We start from the raw sequence: 20,000 nt of genomic DNA on the forward strand, positions 1-20,000 counted from the left end.
TTATCCAGACGACCTTAACTCTCAGGCGCATTTCTATGTATAGATAGCTTTAAATAAATGTTTTAACTACAAATAGGTAGGTCCTGCTCTGGTGCAATATTCTTTCCTATCTTTTTCATTCCCTAAATCTTGTCCTAGGTATCTTTTATCAACAATATCAAGATACATATATTATTTTTGTCTTTAATATCATATCTTTTACTTATTTTGTATTTGGTTTTTTTTTGTTATTTTTGTTTTTTGAGATAATACTTTCTATAGCTGAATAGTATTCTCTCTCTATATAGTGATCAGGACATGAGTTTAAGGAGTATATATATATATATATATACTAATTGCTAATTAGTCACTCTCAGTTATGAGCTCTATTATTACTAATACTGAATATTCTACTTTAAGAATATCTTGAGAAATTTCTCCAGTCATATTGGATGGTGTTGGCTCTCTTTCTCACTAGAGAATTATTAGTTTCTCTTGAAAGAAGAATACTTACATTTCTCTTGTAATCTGTACTACCCTGCAAATTACCAATAGGAGGAGAAGGTCTTGTTGAAAAATGAAGGTAGGCATGAATGAATGTACATATAATTAGGTGTCCATGTGTAACATAGCACATGCCTTTAGTTTTCTGTTAACTTCTTATAAGCTAATAGACTAATCTCTTGGTCATCATTCAAATCTATACTGTGTCCTGCTTTCTCTTTACAGATCTCATTATCACTGACACAAACTCAGTGTTTAACTTTTTCATTTAAAATATGGCAAAATTATCGATAGTTCATAGTTTGGAATGGTCCCTTGAACTGATTGAAGAAATTCAGAGAAAAAAAAAAAGGTGAATCTAAGCATCTGATGTATTTTGCCCAGTAAAAATAACTTAGTAAGACCCAAATCATCAATTAAATGGGAAAAGCTCATGGTATGTGTGGTGCGTGCTCTTCACAGCTGTTGCCTATTATGAGTTCTCAGGAGTACCATTTGCTGCTACAGCTCGCTGGTCCCATAAGTTGAAGTCACCAATATGACTGTGGAATTGTTTTAAACCACAGAGGGGAAAAAGGAAAACCAATGTTAATGGCTGAAATGCTGCTTACATCTTCATTAGATCCCATGGTTTTCCCTATTTATATGCTCAAGATGCTACAGCAGCTTGGTAAGTCTTGAATTACAACATAATAGCTTATCCACCTGACTCCCAAGGACGCAAACAAACTGCTGAAGACACTCTTTAAGAACTTGAGTTTGCCTCTTCCGGTCCTAGATGCTGCTGTGGGAGCCCTGGGTTACAGTGCAATCATGGCCAAGTACAAGAACCACACCACACACAAACAGTCCTGCAAATGGCACAGAAATGGCATTAAGAAATCCCAGTCACCAAGGTACGAATCTCTTAAGGGGATGGACCCCAAGTTCTTGAGGAACATGCACTTTGCCAAAAGGCACAACAGGAAAGGCTTAAAGAAGATGCAGCCAAACAATGCAAAGGCAATGAGTGTGCGAGTAGAGGCCATCAAAGCAATTCTGAAGCCTGTGGCCATTAAGCCCAAGATGCCAAAGGGCCCCAGACACAAGCTCAGCCTTCTGGCTTTCATAGCTCACCTCAAGCTTGGGTAGCGGATTCAAAGCTACATTGCCAAGGGATGTAGGCTCTGCCAACCAAAGCCCAAAGTTCAAACCAAGGCAGAGGCCACAGCTGTGGCCAAGGCTTCAGCTCCAGCTCAGGCTCCCAAAGGTGCCCAGTTCCCTCTGAAGGCGCCATTGGAAAGGCTTCTGCTAATGTGAAGACAGACAGACTGGTGTGACACATCCACCTACACACTATTTATAGATGACCAACCAGTGTCCTATGCTGTTTTTACAAATAAACCTGAGGCAAGATTTGTTAAAAGAAAGAAAGAAAGAAAGAAAGAAAGAAAGAAAGAAAGGAAGGAAGGAAGGAAGGAAGGAAGGAAGGAAGGAAGGAAGGAAGGAAGGAAGGGAAAGAAAGAAAGAAAGAAAGAAAGAAAGAAAGAAAGAAAGAAAGAAGGAAAGAAAGAAACCTTGAGTTTGGCCTATCGATTTGCACAATTGTAGTGGGTATAAAACCAATGGATCCAACTGGCCCAGACAATGAGTGTTCTCTTGATATCAGAAATCTGCAAGAGTGTAAGCTATTTTTTATTTCTTCTTCTTATGGGGCTAGGAACATTTACTATTGTTAGCTAATGTTGTAAATGAACATAGTCTAAAAAAGTACAAAGAGTAATATAGAATTGCGGAACTGAAAATAAGCTACTGATTGGGTGCATATCCATCAAGCCTTTTTATTTTTCTGAAAGCTTTTTATTGGATGCCAACACAGCTTGATTTGGAAGGAAAGAAAGTGACTGAATAAACGACATAGTGAGAAAGCTAATCTCTAGTTGATTTCACTTGTGCTGTTAGTGAACTGTGCTTGTTTATAAATTTCAGTTAATGATTAGCCATACATGAACACCAAATATGTTTTGAACTTAATCTTTACTTTCCACCAATTTCATGTCATAATTATGAATGCTAAAATCATGGTGGGGCCTTTGAGAGGGGACATGCTCTCACAAATAGGATTAGTTCCCCCAATGAAAAGGACACTGAAGGTCTTTCTTGTCGCTTCTGTCATGTGAGGACACAGCCTTCTGAAAAACAGGAGGCAGGCTTCAGCAGATCGTATGTTGCCGCTCTCATCATAGGTTTCATGTTGAGAAATGAAGCTCTGCTGTATGTTAAGGACAAAGTCCATGGCATCTTGCTCTAGCATCCTTGGAAAAAATAAAATAATGATTCAAACGTGAGCCCTGGAAATACAGTTCTTCAACCCGTTATACCAGACAGCTTCTCATGCAAATGCATTATATATATAACAGAATTCTTTTATAAAACAAGTCCTTGGCATACCTTTCTTCTGATGTTAAACCATCATACAGTTTTTCCCACCACCTTCTTTCTTCTCCTCTCATCTTTTTTCTTTTATTTTCTCTTCAGATAGTGTCTCAGTGTAGTCCAGGACAGCCTTGAGCTCCCTACACAGCTGCAGATGACATTAAACTTCTAATCCTCCAATTTCTACCTCCCAGATTTTTGTGGTGCTAGGGATAGAATCCAGGGTTTCATCCATGCTGGGTGAGCAGTCTACCAACTGAGCTCCATCTCCAACCTTGGTCTTTTATTCTTAAATCAGTGGTTTACAATTGCTCTTTTCCAGAAAGTATGTAAAATATGCTTTTCATTGCAGCTTCCTATTTCTGCCTCATTGCAGAAAGCATATCTGAATGAAGGTCATTTGAAACATTTTGTTTTTATGCCTGGTCTTATATTCACATGATAGAGTTTAGAAGTATGTAATAGAAATCATATTATACTGCCCTGGAAAAAAAATAGTAAGTTGTTTTTCTCACATGACCAGAAATACTGGAGAAGCAATAAAGGCACAAGCAAATGCTTAAGGAATTTACCAAGAATCCCTGGTCTTTCTACCTGGTATTCACTGTACTTATCATGTATCTTCAATACTCAAGATGACTTTACTTGAAAGTACTATGTCTATGAGCAGGATAGGAAAAAAAAAAGCACAGGAGACAAAATTTAAAAGCAATACTTATTTGTAAGGTGAAATTGTCCCCTTTGATCATCTCTCCAGGAAGACCCTTCTGCTACCACTTTTTTTTAATTTTATTAATTATACTTTATTCACTTTGTATCCCCCTCCCTCCTCCCCTGCCAGTCCCACCCTCCCTCACCTCACCCTTCTTCACACATGCCCCTCCCCAAGTCCACTGATAGGGGAGGTCCTCCTCTCCTTCCTTCTGATCTTAGTCTATCAGATCACATCAGGAGTGGCTGCATTGTCATCTTCTGTGGCATGCTACCACTTTTATCTCACTGGCCACATTTGTTTTTTTAGTCATCTCTACTTACCAGAGAATGGAAGAAAATGAAATGAGTATTTCATTCTGGAAAAATATTTGCTCCTGTCCCCGGTCAGGTCTCTAGTAGGTAGAAGGAGGAAAAGGATGGTATATGGGCAACCAGCAATCTGTGCCATGTATAATAGCATATGCAAAACATTTTTTCTCAATGACAGTTTTATGGAATACTCTGTTACTAGGCACAGGCTACCAGTGACACATTGACTTTATTTTTAAGAATATCTGACTTACAGGAAAAATCCAATTCCTGCCCTCATCCTGCCAAATACATGTTGGGGGAGATCTTTTATAAATTCATGCTTCACTACCTTCAGCCTTTACTTGAGCTACCATAGCATCTCTTCATTTTGTAGAGCACTGACTTTTTTTTTTTTTCTTTTTGCTTTTTCTTTACTCTGGAAGATCCTTTAACCTTTTCTATCTGGTAAAATGTTACTTATATTTCAAGATAGTCCAAATACCATCACATCCTGGAAATGTCCTTCCCTTCTCAGATCTATTTTTGGTACTCTGTGAATACCTCCATTTAGTTCCTTGTCATTATTTTCTTGCATATGTGTCACTAGTGACAAATGCTATGGCCTCTTCTAGAACAAGGTCTTTAATTTATTTGACTTTTACTACCCAGTGTCTGCTGCAGTTCCTGGAATAAGTTCAAGACACTTGCTTGAGGAAATGCATAGCCGAAAATTACATCTAATGTATAGATGACTTACAAAGAATTGAAGCAAACAGTTCTCACTGTAGTCGGTAAAAGTGTCTTGATCTATGCTCCATCTGTCTAGACCTCAGTGGATCAATGTCTGGTGGTAAAACTATGAGGGACAGAGTAGGTCTTTTTGGTCTTAATTGGTGATATTAACATAATTCAGTAATATAGAGGTTCATATGTATATTCTGTTGTCTGCCCTTCAGCCCACGATCAATAGTTATTTATATATATACATATATATTCAGTTATATATATATGCATATATGTATAGTGTGTGTGTGTGTGTGTATATAATGTGAGATAAAATTTGTTTCTCTAAAAAAAAAGTCCCTCCATTTGTTTGGACTAATTCAAATTATATGTAAAGAAATATGTCTTTATTAACCATTAGGTTACTTAGTGACTGTATTTACCTATGCTCAGCAAACAGTAGTTGTTATTAGAGCAAGATTAGGAACAGTCAGGAATAACGTGAGGATACAAAAAAAAAAAGGGAGCCAGAAAAAAGTTCATCCACAGATTTGGCCGTGGGTTCACAGTTAACCATATTTGTAGCAGCTTTATTCATAAGAGCCAGAACCTGGAAACAACACAGATACCCCTCAACTGAAGAATGGATACAGAAATTGTGGTACATTTACATAATGGAATACAACTCAACAATTAAAAACAAGGAAATCATGAAAATTGCAGGCAAATGGTGGGATCTAGGAAAGATCATCCTGAGTGAGGCATCCCAGAAGCAGAAAGACACACATGGTATATTCTTACTTGTAAGTGAATATTAGACATATAATATAGGATAAACATACTAAAATCTGTACACCTAAAGAAGCTAAGCAAGAAGGAGGACCCAGGGTAAGATGATCAATCCTCACTCAGAAAGACAAATGGGACATACATCAGAAGAGGGAGAAAACAGGAAACAGGACAGGAGCCTACCACAGAGGCCTTCTGAAAGGCTCTAGCCAGCAGTGTATAAAAGCAGATGCTGAGGCTCATAGCCAAACTTTGGACAGAGCACATGGAATCTTATGAAAGTAGGGAGAGATAGATAGATCTGGAGAGGATAGGAGCTCCACAAGGCGAGCAACAAAATCAAGAAATCTGGGCCCAGGGATCTTTTCTGAGACTGATACTCCAACCAAGGACCATGGAGGGAGGTAACCTAGAACCCTTGCACAGATGTAGCCCATGGAAGCTCAGTCTTTAAATGGGACACCTAATAAGGAGAACAGGGACTGTCTCTGACATGAACTCAGTGGCTGGCTTCTTGATGGAACAGCAGCCTTACCAGGCCACAGAGGAAGACAATGCAGCCAGTCCTGATGAGACCTGATAGACTAGGGTCAGATGAAAGGGGAGGAGGACCTCCCTATTAGTGGACTTGGAGAGAGGCATGGGAGGAGTTGAGGGACGGATGGGAGGGAATGAGGGAGAGGGCTACAGCTGGGATACAAAGTGAATAAACTGTAATTAATATTAAAATAAAACAATAGTAAAGTCTTGGTATGATGCCTTCTTTCCTCCTTTGTTTCCCAGTACATGGAGGATAGACATTAGTAGTCAGTCTCACAGCACCTTCCCCAGGCTGAGGATACAGTACAGCTCTAGAACACTTGCCTAACATATGTGGGGTACGAGGTACAATCTGTATCATCACAAAAACAGACTGACAAACAAGTGCCTTTGCACTTGAGCCCAGAAATGACCTATGAATCCATCTTTGTGCTAAGGTGCTTCAGATGTCTTCTGTGAAAAGAATGCAGAAGTGGTGAGCTATACTTCCATCTTGCATGCCGCCTTCATAAGATCCATTCAATCATTTTCTTTGTCTAGGTGTTTAACCCTTTTACAAGGCAAAGGAAGTCACCTTAACAGTGTATCTGCAGGTGTTCTACCCTTCCTTTCAGAGATCAGATTTGCTCTATTTCAATCATAGGTCCATATCTTCTCTCCTGTCTTTCTGTCTCTGCTAGAGAATGGAAGGGTTCATCCTTTCTATAGACTCCAATTGAATAAGGAATGAGCTAGCATGGACTGAATAGCAGGAATTGTATTTGACACTTTTTATTTACACCTTTGTGTTTCTCTAACCACATGCGGTCATTATTATAAATATCCCCATTTTACAGAAGGGGAAATGGCTACCAAGAGATTTAGTCATTTGCCTAAAATCTGAAAGCTGGTGAATGATGAAGAGAAGATTTAGTCTAAGATCTTTGATATCTAGCATGTTGCTAATGGACTGTGGAGAGTTAATTGGTTTAAAATCAGATTTGTGGCTTTTTATCATACCTCAAAGTACTTTGCTTTGATAACAGCCTAGATACTTGTCCTCAGTCTCTTGAGTTGTGCAGCTTCTGGAGGCAGGTGAAAAATGAATAAATGTAGATCATATATATTAGAATCAACCAACCTACTTAGGACTTCATACCCTTCAGGTATAATTCTGCCCCCAGAGACTCTGTTGATGAAAATGTCAAACATACCCAGTTTAATTTCTTGTGCCCCTTTCCTGTAGGCTGTCGTCCATATCAGGTGATCACAGCCCGAGTTCACCCTGGAGAGAGCAATGCCAGCTGGGTGATGAAGGGAACTTTGGAGTTTCTAGTCAGCAATGACCCTGTGGCAAAGCTATTGAGGGAAAACTTCGTGTTCAAGATCATCCCTATGCTTAACCCAGATGGTGTCATCAATGGCAAGTATGTCACCTCTTGGCCCAATGGACCCACTACTGCATTCATGTCACTATAGTAAAAATCCACTGCTGTCTCATCAAATGGGCATAATTGTAGAAGCCTTGGCACTCTAAGGGAACTCCCTTGGGCTCCTTCTATCTGGAACAATTAACAAGGTGCCCTTCTTGCACATTTGTACATGTCTCGTGGTATTTCTTTAAATAGAAACATACGAAATCACAAGAATTTAGTAGTAGAAAGTTACAACAGTTAACCTAGTCCAATGCTTCAATCACAAAGAAGGGCAATGGTATCCAGGGTACCAACAACTCACCTGGCTCACTTGGTGAACCAGAGGCATTTCAAGGTTCAGTCTACAAGTGTTCATGATGACTACCAGTTCCTTTACATTGTGTTACTTCTAGGTGCAAAGAGATACTCATTCAGTTATATTTTACTTGTTTCTGGATATAATTAAAATGAGTTTCACTTCAGTGGAATGAGATGTTGCCTGGAAAAGAGATCCTCATTTTCACTCTTTTGCTCTATACCTTTAGGATGTATCAGGAAATAAGACTGTTTGATGAGGTGTGTCAGAAGGGCTCAAGGTCTAAGACCAGGCCCAGATGAGGTCCTCAAAGGCACATGACCAAAGAGTGGCAAGATTAACATTTACAGATACCCATTTAGCATTTTTTAATAGGAGATGTTTTTTTTTTCCTATAAGAATGGAGATTTTTGTCCTGTGAATAAACAAATGAAAGACAAATAGAAAATGCTGAGAGGAAGAAATTACTTCAAAGACTAAAATGAAAATAATATTTTAAAATATCAGTATTAAAGAAGCAAAAAATTAAATTTAGAGAGTTCAGAAAATAAAATGACAGTAAAGTGGTGGAAAACAACAAATGAAAAGAGTCATAAAGGAACACAAAAGCTTGTAAATGATGAAGGGACTTAAATAAAAATTATGTAAGAAAAATAAAAAGGTTAACTCTTGAGAAAGGAAATTAAATGTTAAACAACTCCAACAGACTTCTCTCTTTTATAACTATCAATGTTGTTTAATTAAAAGTGTAAGAATATAATGGCTCCACATAATATACATGATATATTGTATGCTGTGCATATAACATGCATTTTATATATAAATATATAGTATTATATAATTATATAATATAAAAATTACATAATAAAATATAAAAGAAACAGTGTAAATCCAAACATGTAATATGTCAAAGCATGTCAATGCAAACTAATCAAGCTATAGACCATAAAAGTAATACTTATACTAAATATAAAAAGAAAAGCCTGAATGAATGAAAGAAGTATAAATGCAGAAAATGAAAGCAAAGTGTACCAATCTGTACTTAACATATCAGGTTAACACAACTAGCTTAGCTCAGTAGTTCATAGCTATTTTATATTTATTTGATTACTTTATTTCTTGATAACTCATTGCTTTATTCATTCATCTGTTATGAAGATCATAAGGTCCTTCTTCTCAATGCTGACTTGAGGATTAGGAGGCCAGGTTCTTCACTGAAGAGCACCAGTCTCCTTTGACAGCAATGAGACCTCTAGGATCTTTGGCTGGATCAGGTTCTGGAGTTTCTTTAAGGCTTTCCAGAGTTCATTTGGCAACTGCCACACAGTCCTCTAAGTCCATAGTAGACCTCCTGCTCCTCCCTGCTTGAGCAGCCAAGAATTTTACTAGCAATCTTTCTCAACTTAAATGGATGGAAAATATTTTAAGGGAGGCATCATAAGGACATGACCCCACTTGGATATTTTTTAATCCAACTTGGCTTGATTCTCTCTTTTCATGGAACTGTCTGGGGTCAGGAAGAGACTGAAAAGTGTATTGGACTAGGAGTGTTAACTGAATGGGAGCTCTGGTCTGATCTACTCAGTTTTCTCCTTTGGTAGAAGAAGACAATGTGCTCCTGATAGATTTTCTTTTTTTTTTTTTCTCTGAAAAAAAAAAGTTTCACATACCCAAAGTAATATTCAATCTTGAGGGACTGAGTGTTGAACTCCTTCCATTTCAATGCTCATACTTCCAAATTAGGGCTTGCTCCAGGTCTTTAGTCAGGGTTAATGGGTTTTCAGTCACCGAGGAGCCTGTTGGCTGGTGTACACATTATTTCCAGCTCACAGCTGGTTACTTTGTTTCCCAAATGGCAGGCCAGCTTCTTCCCAGTGACAATGGCATTCATCATCATTACTATTATTTATTATGACTCTGATTGCTCTTTTTATTTATACTGCATCTTTCATCATAGAGCCTGAGGCACTTTGTAGATCACTTGGACTGAACAAACAAGTATGGCTGAGGAGAAATTGGAAATCATAACACTTTCCACAGATAGAATAATCAGCAGGCCATAGTACATCATTATGAAAGGACACAATGCTGCCATGGCTGCATGGCATTTCATAATTAAAAGCTTGAAACTCAAGATCCTAGGCCCATTTCAGAACAGAGTTGGCATCTGCTTCATCTAAGTTTCACTTGAGATACTTCTGTAACTGATGTTCCATGGTCAGGTCATGCTCACACTGTTGTGTATAATAAGGTGGGTGTTAGTTTTATTGTGCCTTTGCTCTTTGAGCTTCACCCACTGTAGTCAGGCTTCCATGTAAAGATCACATTCTGCCTGTGCACGTTTGAGTTTCCCCATGAGAAATATTCTCCACACTTGATCTAGTTCATCTAATCTTTGTTTATGGTTATCATTCCAGATGTTCAAAAAATGGTTTTCTAAGGACGCAATGCTTGTTAACAGACATCTGAAGGGGCAGAAGTGCCATATATATATATATATGTATTTATATATATTTATATATTAAGGAGATAATCTTTGCATAATATTAGTGATTCCAGACATCATCATGGCACTTAGAGCTAGACTATACTTTGTATGCTTGTGTGTTTGATTGTGTTTGTGAGTTCAGAGGTTGTTGTACATATATGTGTGTGCATACATGTGAGACCAAAGCACAATCTCAGATGTATTCTTTGGTGGATAATTTTGTCTGTCAATTAGACTATATCTAGGATCAGCTAAAACCCAAGCATCTGGGCACACCTGTGAGGAATTTGCTTGACTGGATCATTCTTGGTTAGGATACTCTCCCTAAACCTGGGTCATGCTTTCTGGTGACACCCTACATGCAATGTAAAGGAACAAGAAAAAACAATTGCCTGTTTGTCCTCACTGTCACTGGCAAACTCACCTGTCTGGATGCTGAGACATTCCTTCATGGGTAGTAGAATCTACTTCTCTGGGATTCCAACACAGACAGAAGACTAGCTGTTTTCCATGAATTCCCTAGGATTCCAGTATCAGATTGGGATTCCTGAGACATCCTATCTTGACTGGATGAATACTGGATTCTTGACCTTTTGATTAGGATATAGCCATTCTTAGACTACTAAGGCCATGGCCTGTTAGTCATTTTAATATGAGCACTTTTGATATATATATATATAAATTATATAAATATGTTTAATGTACATTTCTATGAAATATAAAAATATATTATATATTACATATTGTGTAAATGTACAATCTATATTCATATAAAATATAAATTTAATTATATGTATTTCACACTTATGTATGTTTTACGCACACACACACACACACACACACACACACAAACCAGGCAGTTTTATTCCTTTAGAGAACCTTGACAAATACACAATACAGCTTGCATTTTACTAACCAGGGACATGCCAAGTAGGCTGGCTGATCAGAGAGCCCCAGGGATCTACCTGTTTTTGCTTCCCCAGTTCTGGAATTTCAAGTGCTAGATATGGTCCCTGGCTTCTTTGTTTCTAATGTTGGTTCTGAGGACCAAGCTCACCTTCTAATGCTTGCAAAGCAAGTGCTTTACTGATGAAGGTATTTCCCCAACCCCATAATAAACTTTTAATTTAAAACTTATCATGGACCTCCATGGAACTTGCAAACATGTGTAATAATAGAGTAGTTTCCTTTTGTGGCAGTGGTGATGGAACCTCTGAGAATGGCTGAGACATTTTGATAATAGTGGTCAGGGAGACATAGCCAGAATTTCTAGCAGAAAATATAGTGAGTCCTGCCAACTCAAGGATCTCTTAGCAACACGAGTCTGAGCAGGGAAACAAACACAAAGATGTATCTGTTATGATTAATTCCAAAAGAAACAATTTCCCATCTGCTGACTGGGCCAATGTATTAAATTAGGCTGAGTTCTCAGTAAGACAAGACCAACACAGCGGTTCTGAGACTCACAAATCTCAGGGTGGAGTAGAAGACAATAGGGGATTAGCAAATCATGTTAAATCAGGAGGAGGACTGGTAGGTATATTAAAGTGGGAATGGAGGCTAAGGCAAATGGCTTTCAAGCTGCTACATTGATAAAGATGCTATATAAATAGGGAGAGAGTGAAGGAAGAAAGAAGGCAAACGTGATTCTCATTCTTAAAATTTCAGGTGTTGATGTCACACAGCAGAATAAGAATGGCTTTCTTCCAAAGCCAACACAGAGCCTAATGCTTTATTCACAGGAGACTGAGCACATTGATCCTAGGAATATACACAACTCCATGGATGATTATCTTCTTCCAAAGGCATCATGGAACAGACGCTAACAATAATGAGCACAGGACCTAGCAAACACAGCAAGGTGTTAAAAAAAGTAGTAGCTGAATGTACCAGAGGGAACAAATCAAGCTACAAGAATCACATAAACATTCTCAACAACCTTAACAATCCTGGGACCATTTCAAGTGAGGGCCAGCAGTTGACTCCACTGTGGGCTGTGAAGGCTTTACCTTCCTACAAGAAGATCACGTACAGACCTGACCTAAAAAAAGCACTCAGTACCTTTTATGGGCCAAGAAAGTACCTAGTTATTTTATTTATATTGTCTTATATAGTATGTTATTTATGTTGTCTTATTTAATTATCTCTATGACCCAAGTAATGTAGATCTTTTTGTAAGACAACTTATAGATAGCAAACTTGAATACATAGGGATTAAGTATTAGAGTTAGTTCAAACAGCTGGTAATATAGACACAGGGTAGAATGTATGTCTCTTTTATACTTCTTCAGAGGTTTTAAGAAAATTAAAATATAGAATCGTAAAATATTCTAGCTGAGATATTGTGGGGAAAGCATATTCTTTTTTTAAAAATTTATTTATTTTTTATTCACTTTACATCCTGGTTGTAGCCCTGTTCCTTTGCCCCTCCCACCCCCACCCTCCTTTTCTCCCTTCACCCTCTACCCTTGCCCATTCCTCTGCAAAGGGAAGCTCCCTTTCCCATCCACCCCAGATCATCAAGTTACATCAGTTTTGAGCATGTTCTCTTCCACTGTGGCCTGGCAAGGCAGTCCCACCAGGGGTAAGTGATCAAAAAGATAGCATGTGGATCCATGTCCAATGCGGTCCCCTTTTCCCTTTTCAGTACTCACATGAAGTCTCAGGTGCCCATCAACTTCCTTAGTCATCATGGAAATGCAAATCAAAACAATCTCAAACTGGTCAGAATGGCTAAGATCAAAATCTCAAATGACAGCACATGCTTACAAGGGTGTAGAGAAAAGAAGACACTCCTTCATTGTCGGTGGGAGTGTAAACTTGTACAACCACTTTGGGAATCAGTCTGGTGCTCTCTCAGAAGATTGGGACTAGCTCCATCTCAAGACCAAGCTATCTTATTCCTGGGTATATATCCAGAAGATGCTACACCAGACAACAAGGACACCCACTCAACTGTGTTCATAGCCTTATTTGTAATAACCAGAAACTGGAAACAACCTAGATGTCCCTCAATGGAAGAATGGATAAAGAAACTGGGGAAGGATATTCTTAAAAAAGTACTTTACTCTGTAAAAGTACTTTTACTCTGTTCCTTAAAACAATAAGGACACTGAGACCAAAAACTGTGAAATGACTCATCTGAGATCACAAAGAAAGTCCAAGGTAGAAACGGAACAAAAAAAAAAAAAAGGGCAGATTATTAACTACCCAGGTACACATTCACACACAGGCAGGTAAATATGCATACACACACACACACACATTTGCACACACTCACATGCATATTTCTGTGTATACACACACACACACACACACACACACGCCCAAACCACATGGTGAGCTTGTGAAATAATGAACCAAGCCTGTATGCTCTAAAACTTGGTTAATTTTAATATATCAGTTCTTCCCCATTTTGAATGGCAATACAAAGACAGTTTTGGTCCTACCACACATCAATTCTGAAATTATTCATATTAACCTAGAAATTCATAGTTAGGATACCTGGGATGAGCTAAGGCAAATTCTCTCCCAGTTGTCTGCCATCTTGGCCCAGGATGAACCAACTGGCTGGTACACTGTTATTTCCCCTTCATGGAATTTGAATTCGCAGGTTGGCTTAGGCCTTAATGTTCTGTTCTTGCCAGCTCTTTCCATGAAAGGCAATACCCTTCCCTGTTATTGGCAGCTTTGGGATATAAACACCCTTTAGTTGCTTGTGAATACTTATCGTTGCAGGACTCCTCTTCCACTGGTCATTCTGTGTTCTTTTCCCTTCGTGATTCAAGCTCACAGAGGGCTTGTTTTGCCATAAGCTTCTGCCCGTGATTCTTCCTGCCTGTTTTGACCATAAGCCCTATTTTTCAATGTATTTAAAGCATCTTTAAAATACTAACACACTGAAGATTTTTAAATCTCTTGGTTCTCAGACTTGTTGCATTTAAATAGGAGACTATTTCATAAGTGAACAATTTTTCCCCTTTTATTTGAACCATTTAAGAATGGAAGATATTCTTTGAACTCCCAAGGAATAGTGACTGGTAAGAAATTCAGCCTTCATTGTACATCAGCTGCCTTCCCATCTGGTCTGGACTACAGGATTACACAGCATGAGTGTGTGTGTGTGTGTGTGTGTGTGTGTGTGTGTGTGTGTTTGTGATATGTGGTGGCTGTTCCCACAAAATTGCCTTTATGTGGATACAGCTGTCTGTGTTCATTGAGTGGGGTGATGATTTCCCAGAATAGGAAAAATTCTGAAAAAGGGAAAGATTCTTGAAAGATATTAAGAAAGAGAGGAAATTCTCATAAGGTTCAAATTGAGAGGATTCTGGTCTAACCAGAGGATCCTTTGAGTTTTAGGGAAAAGATGACATATACCACATGGAAGAGGCCACAGGAGACAGTCGCTTAAATGGCCACTTGAGAATGAGAACAGCTATAATGATAATATGTTTTAAATTTTCTTTGTGCAGTTATCTTCTGTTATTCTTCAGTTAAGTGTTCAGAAACCTCTCAATCAGTTTTCAGCTTTCCCATTGTGACTTAAAGGAGGGGTCCATGCCCAAAAAAACTGGTGAAGGTAAAAAGTGGAAGTTATATTGAGTGAAATCCCAAAAGAACAGTGGATAAAAGTCTAATAGTTAATACATATTAAGAGCCATGCTCAGTAAAATTGGGACACGAAACTTGTAAAAGATTCATAGATTTCTAAATGATAAAAATGTCGTGTTCAGGATACTAGATTATTTAAATGATAAGAGTGCATGCAGTCATTGATTGGTCTGGACCAATGGTACAAGTCTGTTTGTTGCAACAAGATGTGACAAAGTAAACAAAAGATGGAAGGAGAAAAGAGCAGAGGTTGATGTGCCAGAACCTGGGGTCTTGTGTGACTGCTCTAAATGCTGGGGTTGAAAACTCTGAACAGGAACTATAATAGTTGGCTTCAGTTGTCATTTTCACATAATCCACAGTCACTTGGGAAGAGAGAATTTCAGTGAATGGGATGTCTAGATTAGATTGGACTCTGGCCAGGTCTGTAACGCACTTTCTTAATTTTCAATTAATGTAGGATTAGCTCAACCTACTGAGGCAACATCATGCCTGAGGAGGTGGGCTTGGACTGTATAGGAAAGTTAGTTGAGCTAGCCAGATGGAGTAGCCAGCAAGCTCCATTCCTTCATGGTCTCTGCTTTTCTTCCCACCTCCAGGTTCCTACTTGAGATCCTGATCTGACTTCCTTCCATTAGTGATACACTGACATGGAAGTGTAAGCCAAATAAACCCCTTCCCCAGGTTGCTTTGTGTCACAGTTTTTATCACAGCAAAAGAAAGCAAACTCGGGCAGAGACTGACCTGGTTGGGATTTCAGTGGACAACAGAGCAGAGGCTAGGGGATGAAGGAGTCTAAAGCAGTTTGATTCCAAATGCAAAGTACCATTTAGTCCTTCTTGCTACAGATTTCTTGGCACAAGTGCAGCCATTATGGTTCCTGGGAGGCTGGAGAAGTTCTATTGATAAATACTATTTGCTGCATCTGCTTCAGTTATATTAATTGGGAATTATTAACAGGAAATGTGCTCTTCTTGCCTGTTTCTGGACTCCCTTCTTTCTCTAGTGACTTTTATGGATAGAGCATCTGTATAACCCACCCAGAGAGGGATTCTAAGCACTGTCTGTGACTAGCTGCTTTTGATAACAAACAATAAGGTGTCCCTACATCAAGCACCTGATGTACAAAAGTTTTGGTTTTGTTTGTTTATTTCTTTGAGAAAGGATTTCTGTAGCCCAGGCTGGCTTGGAACTCATGATGCAATCCAGACTTTCCACAAACTCATAGCAATCCTCCTGTCTCTGCCTTCCAAGTTGATATTGTAGGGGTGAACCACCCATGTTCCATCCATGTTTATGTGTCTTAGCAGCATATATATGTGACTTCTTTGTTTAAAAAAATATTTCCTTTGTTTACAGTATGATAAAAGATACATATTTTATGGTTTAGAACACTTGGTGCTTTTACAGAGGATCTGGCTTAAGTTCTCGACTCCTAAAATGACAGCTCACAACTGTCCATAATAGTTCTAGGGGACTATAGATTTTAGTATGATTATCCTATATTATATGTCTAATATCCAATTATAAGTGAGTATATGCTGTGTGTCTCTATGCTTCTGTGTTACCTCACTCAGGACGATCTTTTCTAATTCCATCCATTTGCCTGCAATTTTCATGATTTCCTTATTTTTAATTGCTGAGTAGTATGTCATTGTGTAAATATACCACAGTTTCTGTATCCATTCCTCGGTTGAGGGATATCTAGGTTGGTTCCAGATTCTGGCTATTACAAATAAAGCTGCTACAAACATGGTTGAGCAAATTTCCTTGTTGTGTACTTGAGCATCTTTTGGATATATGCCTAGCTATGGTATAGCTGGATCTTGAGGAAGCCTATTCTTAATTGTCTGAGAAAGGGCCAGATTGATTTCCAGAGTGGTTGTACAAGTTTACATTCCCACCAGCAATGAAGGAGAGTTCCCCTTTGTTCACATCCTCTCCAGCATGTGCTATCACTTGAGTTTTTGATCTTGGCCGTTCTGATGGGTGTAAGGTGAAATTTCAGGGTTGTTTTGATTTGCTTTTCCCTGATGACTAAGGACATTGAGCATTTATTTTTAAAAATTAATTCATTTTTCTATTAATTACAATTTATTCATTTTGTATCCCAGCTGTAGCCCCGCTCCTTTGTCCTACCCTTTCTCCCTCTTCTCCTCCCATGATCCTTCTCCAGTCCACTGATAGGGACCATCCTCCTCCCCTTCCATCTGACCCTAGCCTATCAAATCTCATTAGGACTGGCTTCATTATCTTCCTCTGCAGCCTGGTAATGCTTCTTCCCCATCATGGGGAGGTGATCAAAGAGGCAGCCACTGAGTTCATGTCAGAGACAGTCCTCTGTTCCCCTTACTAGGAAATCCACTTGGACAATGAGCTGCCATGGGTTACATTTGTGCAGAGGTTCTAGGTTATCTCCATGCATGGTCCTTGGTTGGAGTATCAGTCTCAGAAAAGATTCCTGTGACCAGATTTTTTGGTTTTGTTTCTCTCCTTGTGGAGCTCCTATTTTTTCCAGGTCTTTCATCTCCCTCTTCTTTCATAAGATTCCCTGCACTCTGCCCAAATTTTCACTATGAGTCTCAGTGTCTGCTTTAATACTCTACTGGGTAGAGTCTTTCAGATGCCCTCTGTGGTAGGCTCCCTTCCTGGTCCCTGTTTTTTCCCTCTTCTGATGTCCATCCCATTTGCATTTCTGAATGAGGATTTCTTTAAGTGTTTCTCTTCCATTCAATATTCCTTTATTGAGAACTCTGTTTAGTTCTGTTCCCCATTTTAAATTGGATTACTTGGCTTGTTGGTGTTTAACTTCTTGAGTTCTCAAATCTATAGTCCTAAAGAAGCTAAACAAAAAGTAGGACTCTAGGGAAGACGCTTAATCCTCATTCAGAAGGGCAAACAGGATAGACATCAGAAGTGGGAGAAGTCAGAGAACAGGACAATGAAAGACTCAGAGGGCCTATGCAAGACTCTACCCAGAAGGGTTGAAGCATATGCTGAGACTCATAGCCAAACTGGGCAGAGTGCAGGGAATCTTATGGAAGAATGGGAAGACAGATAGACCTGGAGGGGACAGGAGCTCTACAAGGAGACCAACAGAGCCAAAAATTCTGGGCTGAGGGGGACCTACAGAGACAGATACTCTAACCAAGAACCATGCATGGAGAGGACCTAGATACCCTGCTCAGATGTAACCCATGGTCAACTCAGTCTCCAAGTAGGTTCCCTAGTAAGGGGAACAGAGGTTGTCTCTGGCATGAACTCTGTGGCATGCTCTTTGATCACCTCCCTCCTAGGGGGTGGGGTGTAGCCTTGCCAGGCCACAGAGAAAGATGATGCAATCAGCCTTGATGAGACCTGAATGGCTAGGGTCAGATAGAAGGAAAGGAGGACATCCCCTATCAGTGGAGTAGGGGAGGGACATAGGTGGGATAAGAGGAAGTGGGGGGTAGGACTGGGAGGAGACGAGTGAGGGGGCTAAAGCTGTGATACAAAGTGAATAAATTGTAATAAATGATAAATAAAAATTAAATAAAAAACAGTTCTAGGGGATCAATCAGCCTCTTCTGGCCTCCATGGGCAGAGGCACCAAGTACCATGCAGTGCACATACATACATGCAGACAAAACACACACATATATAATAAAAATAAAGGAATGTAGAAAGTTTATATTCTATAGAAAGTTCAGTGTTATAGAAATGGAATCAAGGAGCTACAGTGTGAAAAGGTGAGGAAAGGGAAGTGCGGGGCACTGGGATGCAGGTGAATCAACCAAAATACAATGTATGTGAAACTTCATATGGAAACATATGACTCTGTAAATTCATTTTAAAAACAATCACAAAATTAGAAAAGGAAATTTAAAAACATTCAAATCTAGCGGTATTATGTTGAATAATTCCAAAGAGTGTTGTTCACAAAGAATCTTGTAACATAGAGGTTACAGAATTCCACAGAAAAGCACCGTTGTTAAAGATTCTTTAGTTATTTGTCCATAAACTGAAATGGAGGTTTATAAGCTATTACTTTAGATATACTTATATAATCACGTCTACCAATACTTTCCACAGATCTTATATTCTGTGGCATAACTTAAAGACTAACAAAATCTTCCAAGGAAAATAATGTAATCAATATTAGTTTTAAAATAACAGTCTTAGAGTGTTGATGGACTACAGCTAGTAAAGAATTCTCCACAATGATTGTTATATTCTTAATGAATTTATTTGACCATTTCATTAAAATAAATTTTCAAGTGCAGGTAATAGAATCAGATATTATGTAAACTGTGTATTTGATGCTTTTGGCTGGATCCCCTCTATTATGGCCTCTATTATTTATGTCCCCACTAAGCATGAACGGTGCTGGTGTGTGTTCATACCCTTGGGGTGACTACACATTATCAACATTAGCGTTTGCACTGGTCTAATAGAATAAACACAACTTTAAATTTTTATAGTTGTGACTTCAAATTAATAAAATTCCCAGAAAAGCTGGGAATCTTTCTCCCTTTTACCCACAATTTGCAGATTAAAAAGAACTGAGCAAAAGGAGAGAGCAGCCTTCTCCAGGGTCAGTCACATAACTTGTAAGCTTTGGAGTCAGTAATTGAATTAAGGTTTGTCTGGCTGCAAAGCTTTTATTTAGCTTCTAAGTTATACAACCTCAGCACATCACAGCTTCTAGTCCATCCTCCTGGTGACATCTGAAGGATTCTAGCTAGAAAATGAGAAGTGGAGAGTGTCTAATATCTGTTTGTTGAATCTCCCCTTGAGTGCACCTGATCATTTTGATATCTCTTGAAATGTGGCTCACGTGTGAAGTTATAGCAGAGAAAGAAGTCTGAACGGTTTGAATTAGAAATGAGTATTTATTCATTTGCATATATGCTCAGTCAGATGTTAGTGTGTGGGTGTTATGTTGATATGTGTGACAGCAGTGTTTCACTACAGGTTAAATTAAAAGAGGAAATTTCTTTCTTAGACTTTTGGGATCTAGGGTCAGTTTACTGTGGGCATGATAATTACATATATATATATATATATATTAATTTCCTCTTTTGGCTTTTACTCATCATTCATGTTCTTGAAAGAATTACCAAGGGCATGCAGGGAGCCTGATTTTATATCTGGGTGGTTTTGAGCAAGCTGAGGCTTAATAAGCTTGGCATCTGTGGCTTCTTCTAAGTTGGGAGGATTTATGTTTTCAGACCATCAGAAAATGGGAGGGAGTGAT

General features: G+C 38.8%; 1 protein-coding gene and 1 pseudogene across 7 annotated transcripts in view; both read left to right on the plus strand.

The window, feature by feature from the left end:
- The window catches only part of Agbl1 (AGBL carboxypeptidase 1), an 887,605-nt gene that overhangs the window by 260,176 nt on the left and 607,429 nt on the right, over positions 1 to 20,000 (plus strand). For all 7 annotated transcript variants that reach the window (XM_060367383.1, XM_060367384.1, XM_060367380.1 and 4 more), the window contains exon 17: positions 7,181 to 7,361. In XM_060367383.1, the coding sequence (XP_060223366.1) occupies positions 7,181 to 7,361 (181 nt within the window). The remainder of the gene's footprint in view (positions 1 to 7,180; positions 7,362 to 20,000) is intronic.
- LOC132647048 (large ribosomal subunit protein eL29-like) lies at positions 550 to 1,866 on the plus strand (annotated as a pseudogene).

Source organism: Meriones unguiculatus, chromosome 14, assembly GCF_030254825.1.
Source record: "Meriones unguiculatus strain TT.TT164.6M chromosome 14, Bangor_MerUng_6.1, whole genome shotgun sequence".
Classification (NCBI taxonomy): Eukaryota; Metazoa; Chordata; class Mammalia; order Rodentia; family Muridae; genus Meriones; species Meriones unguiculatus.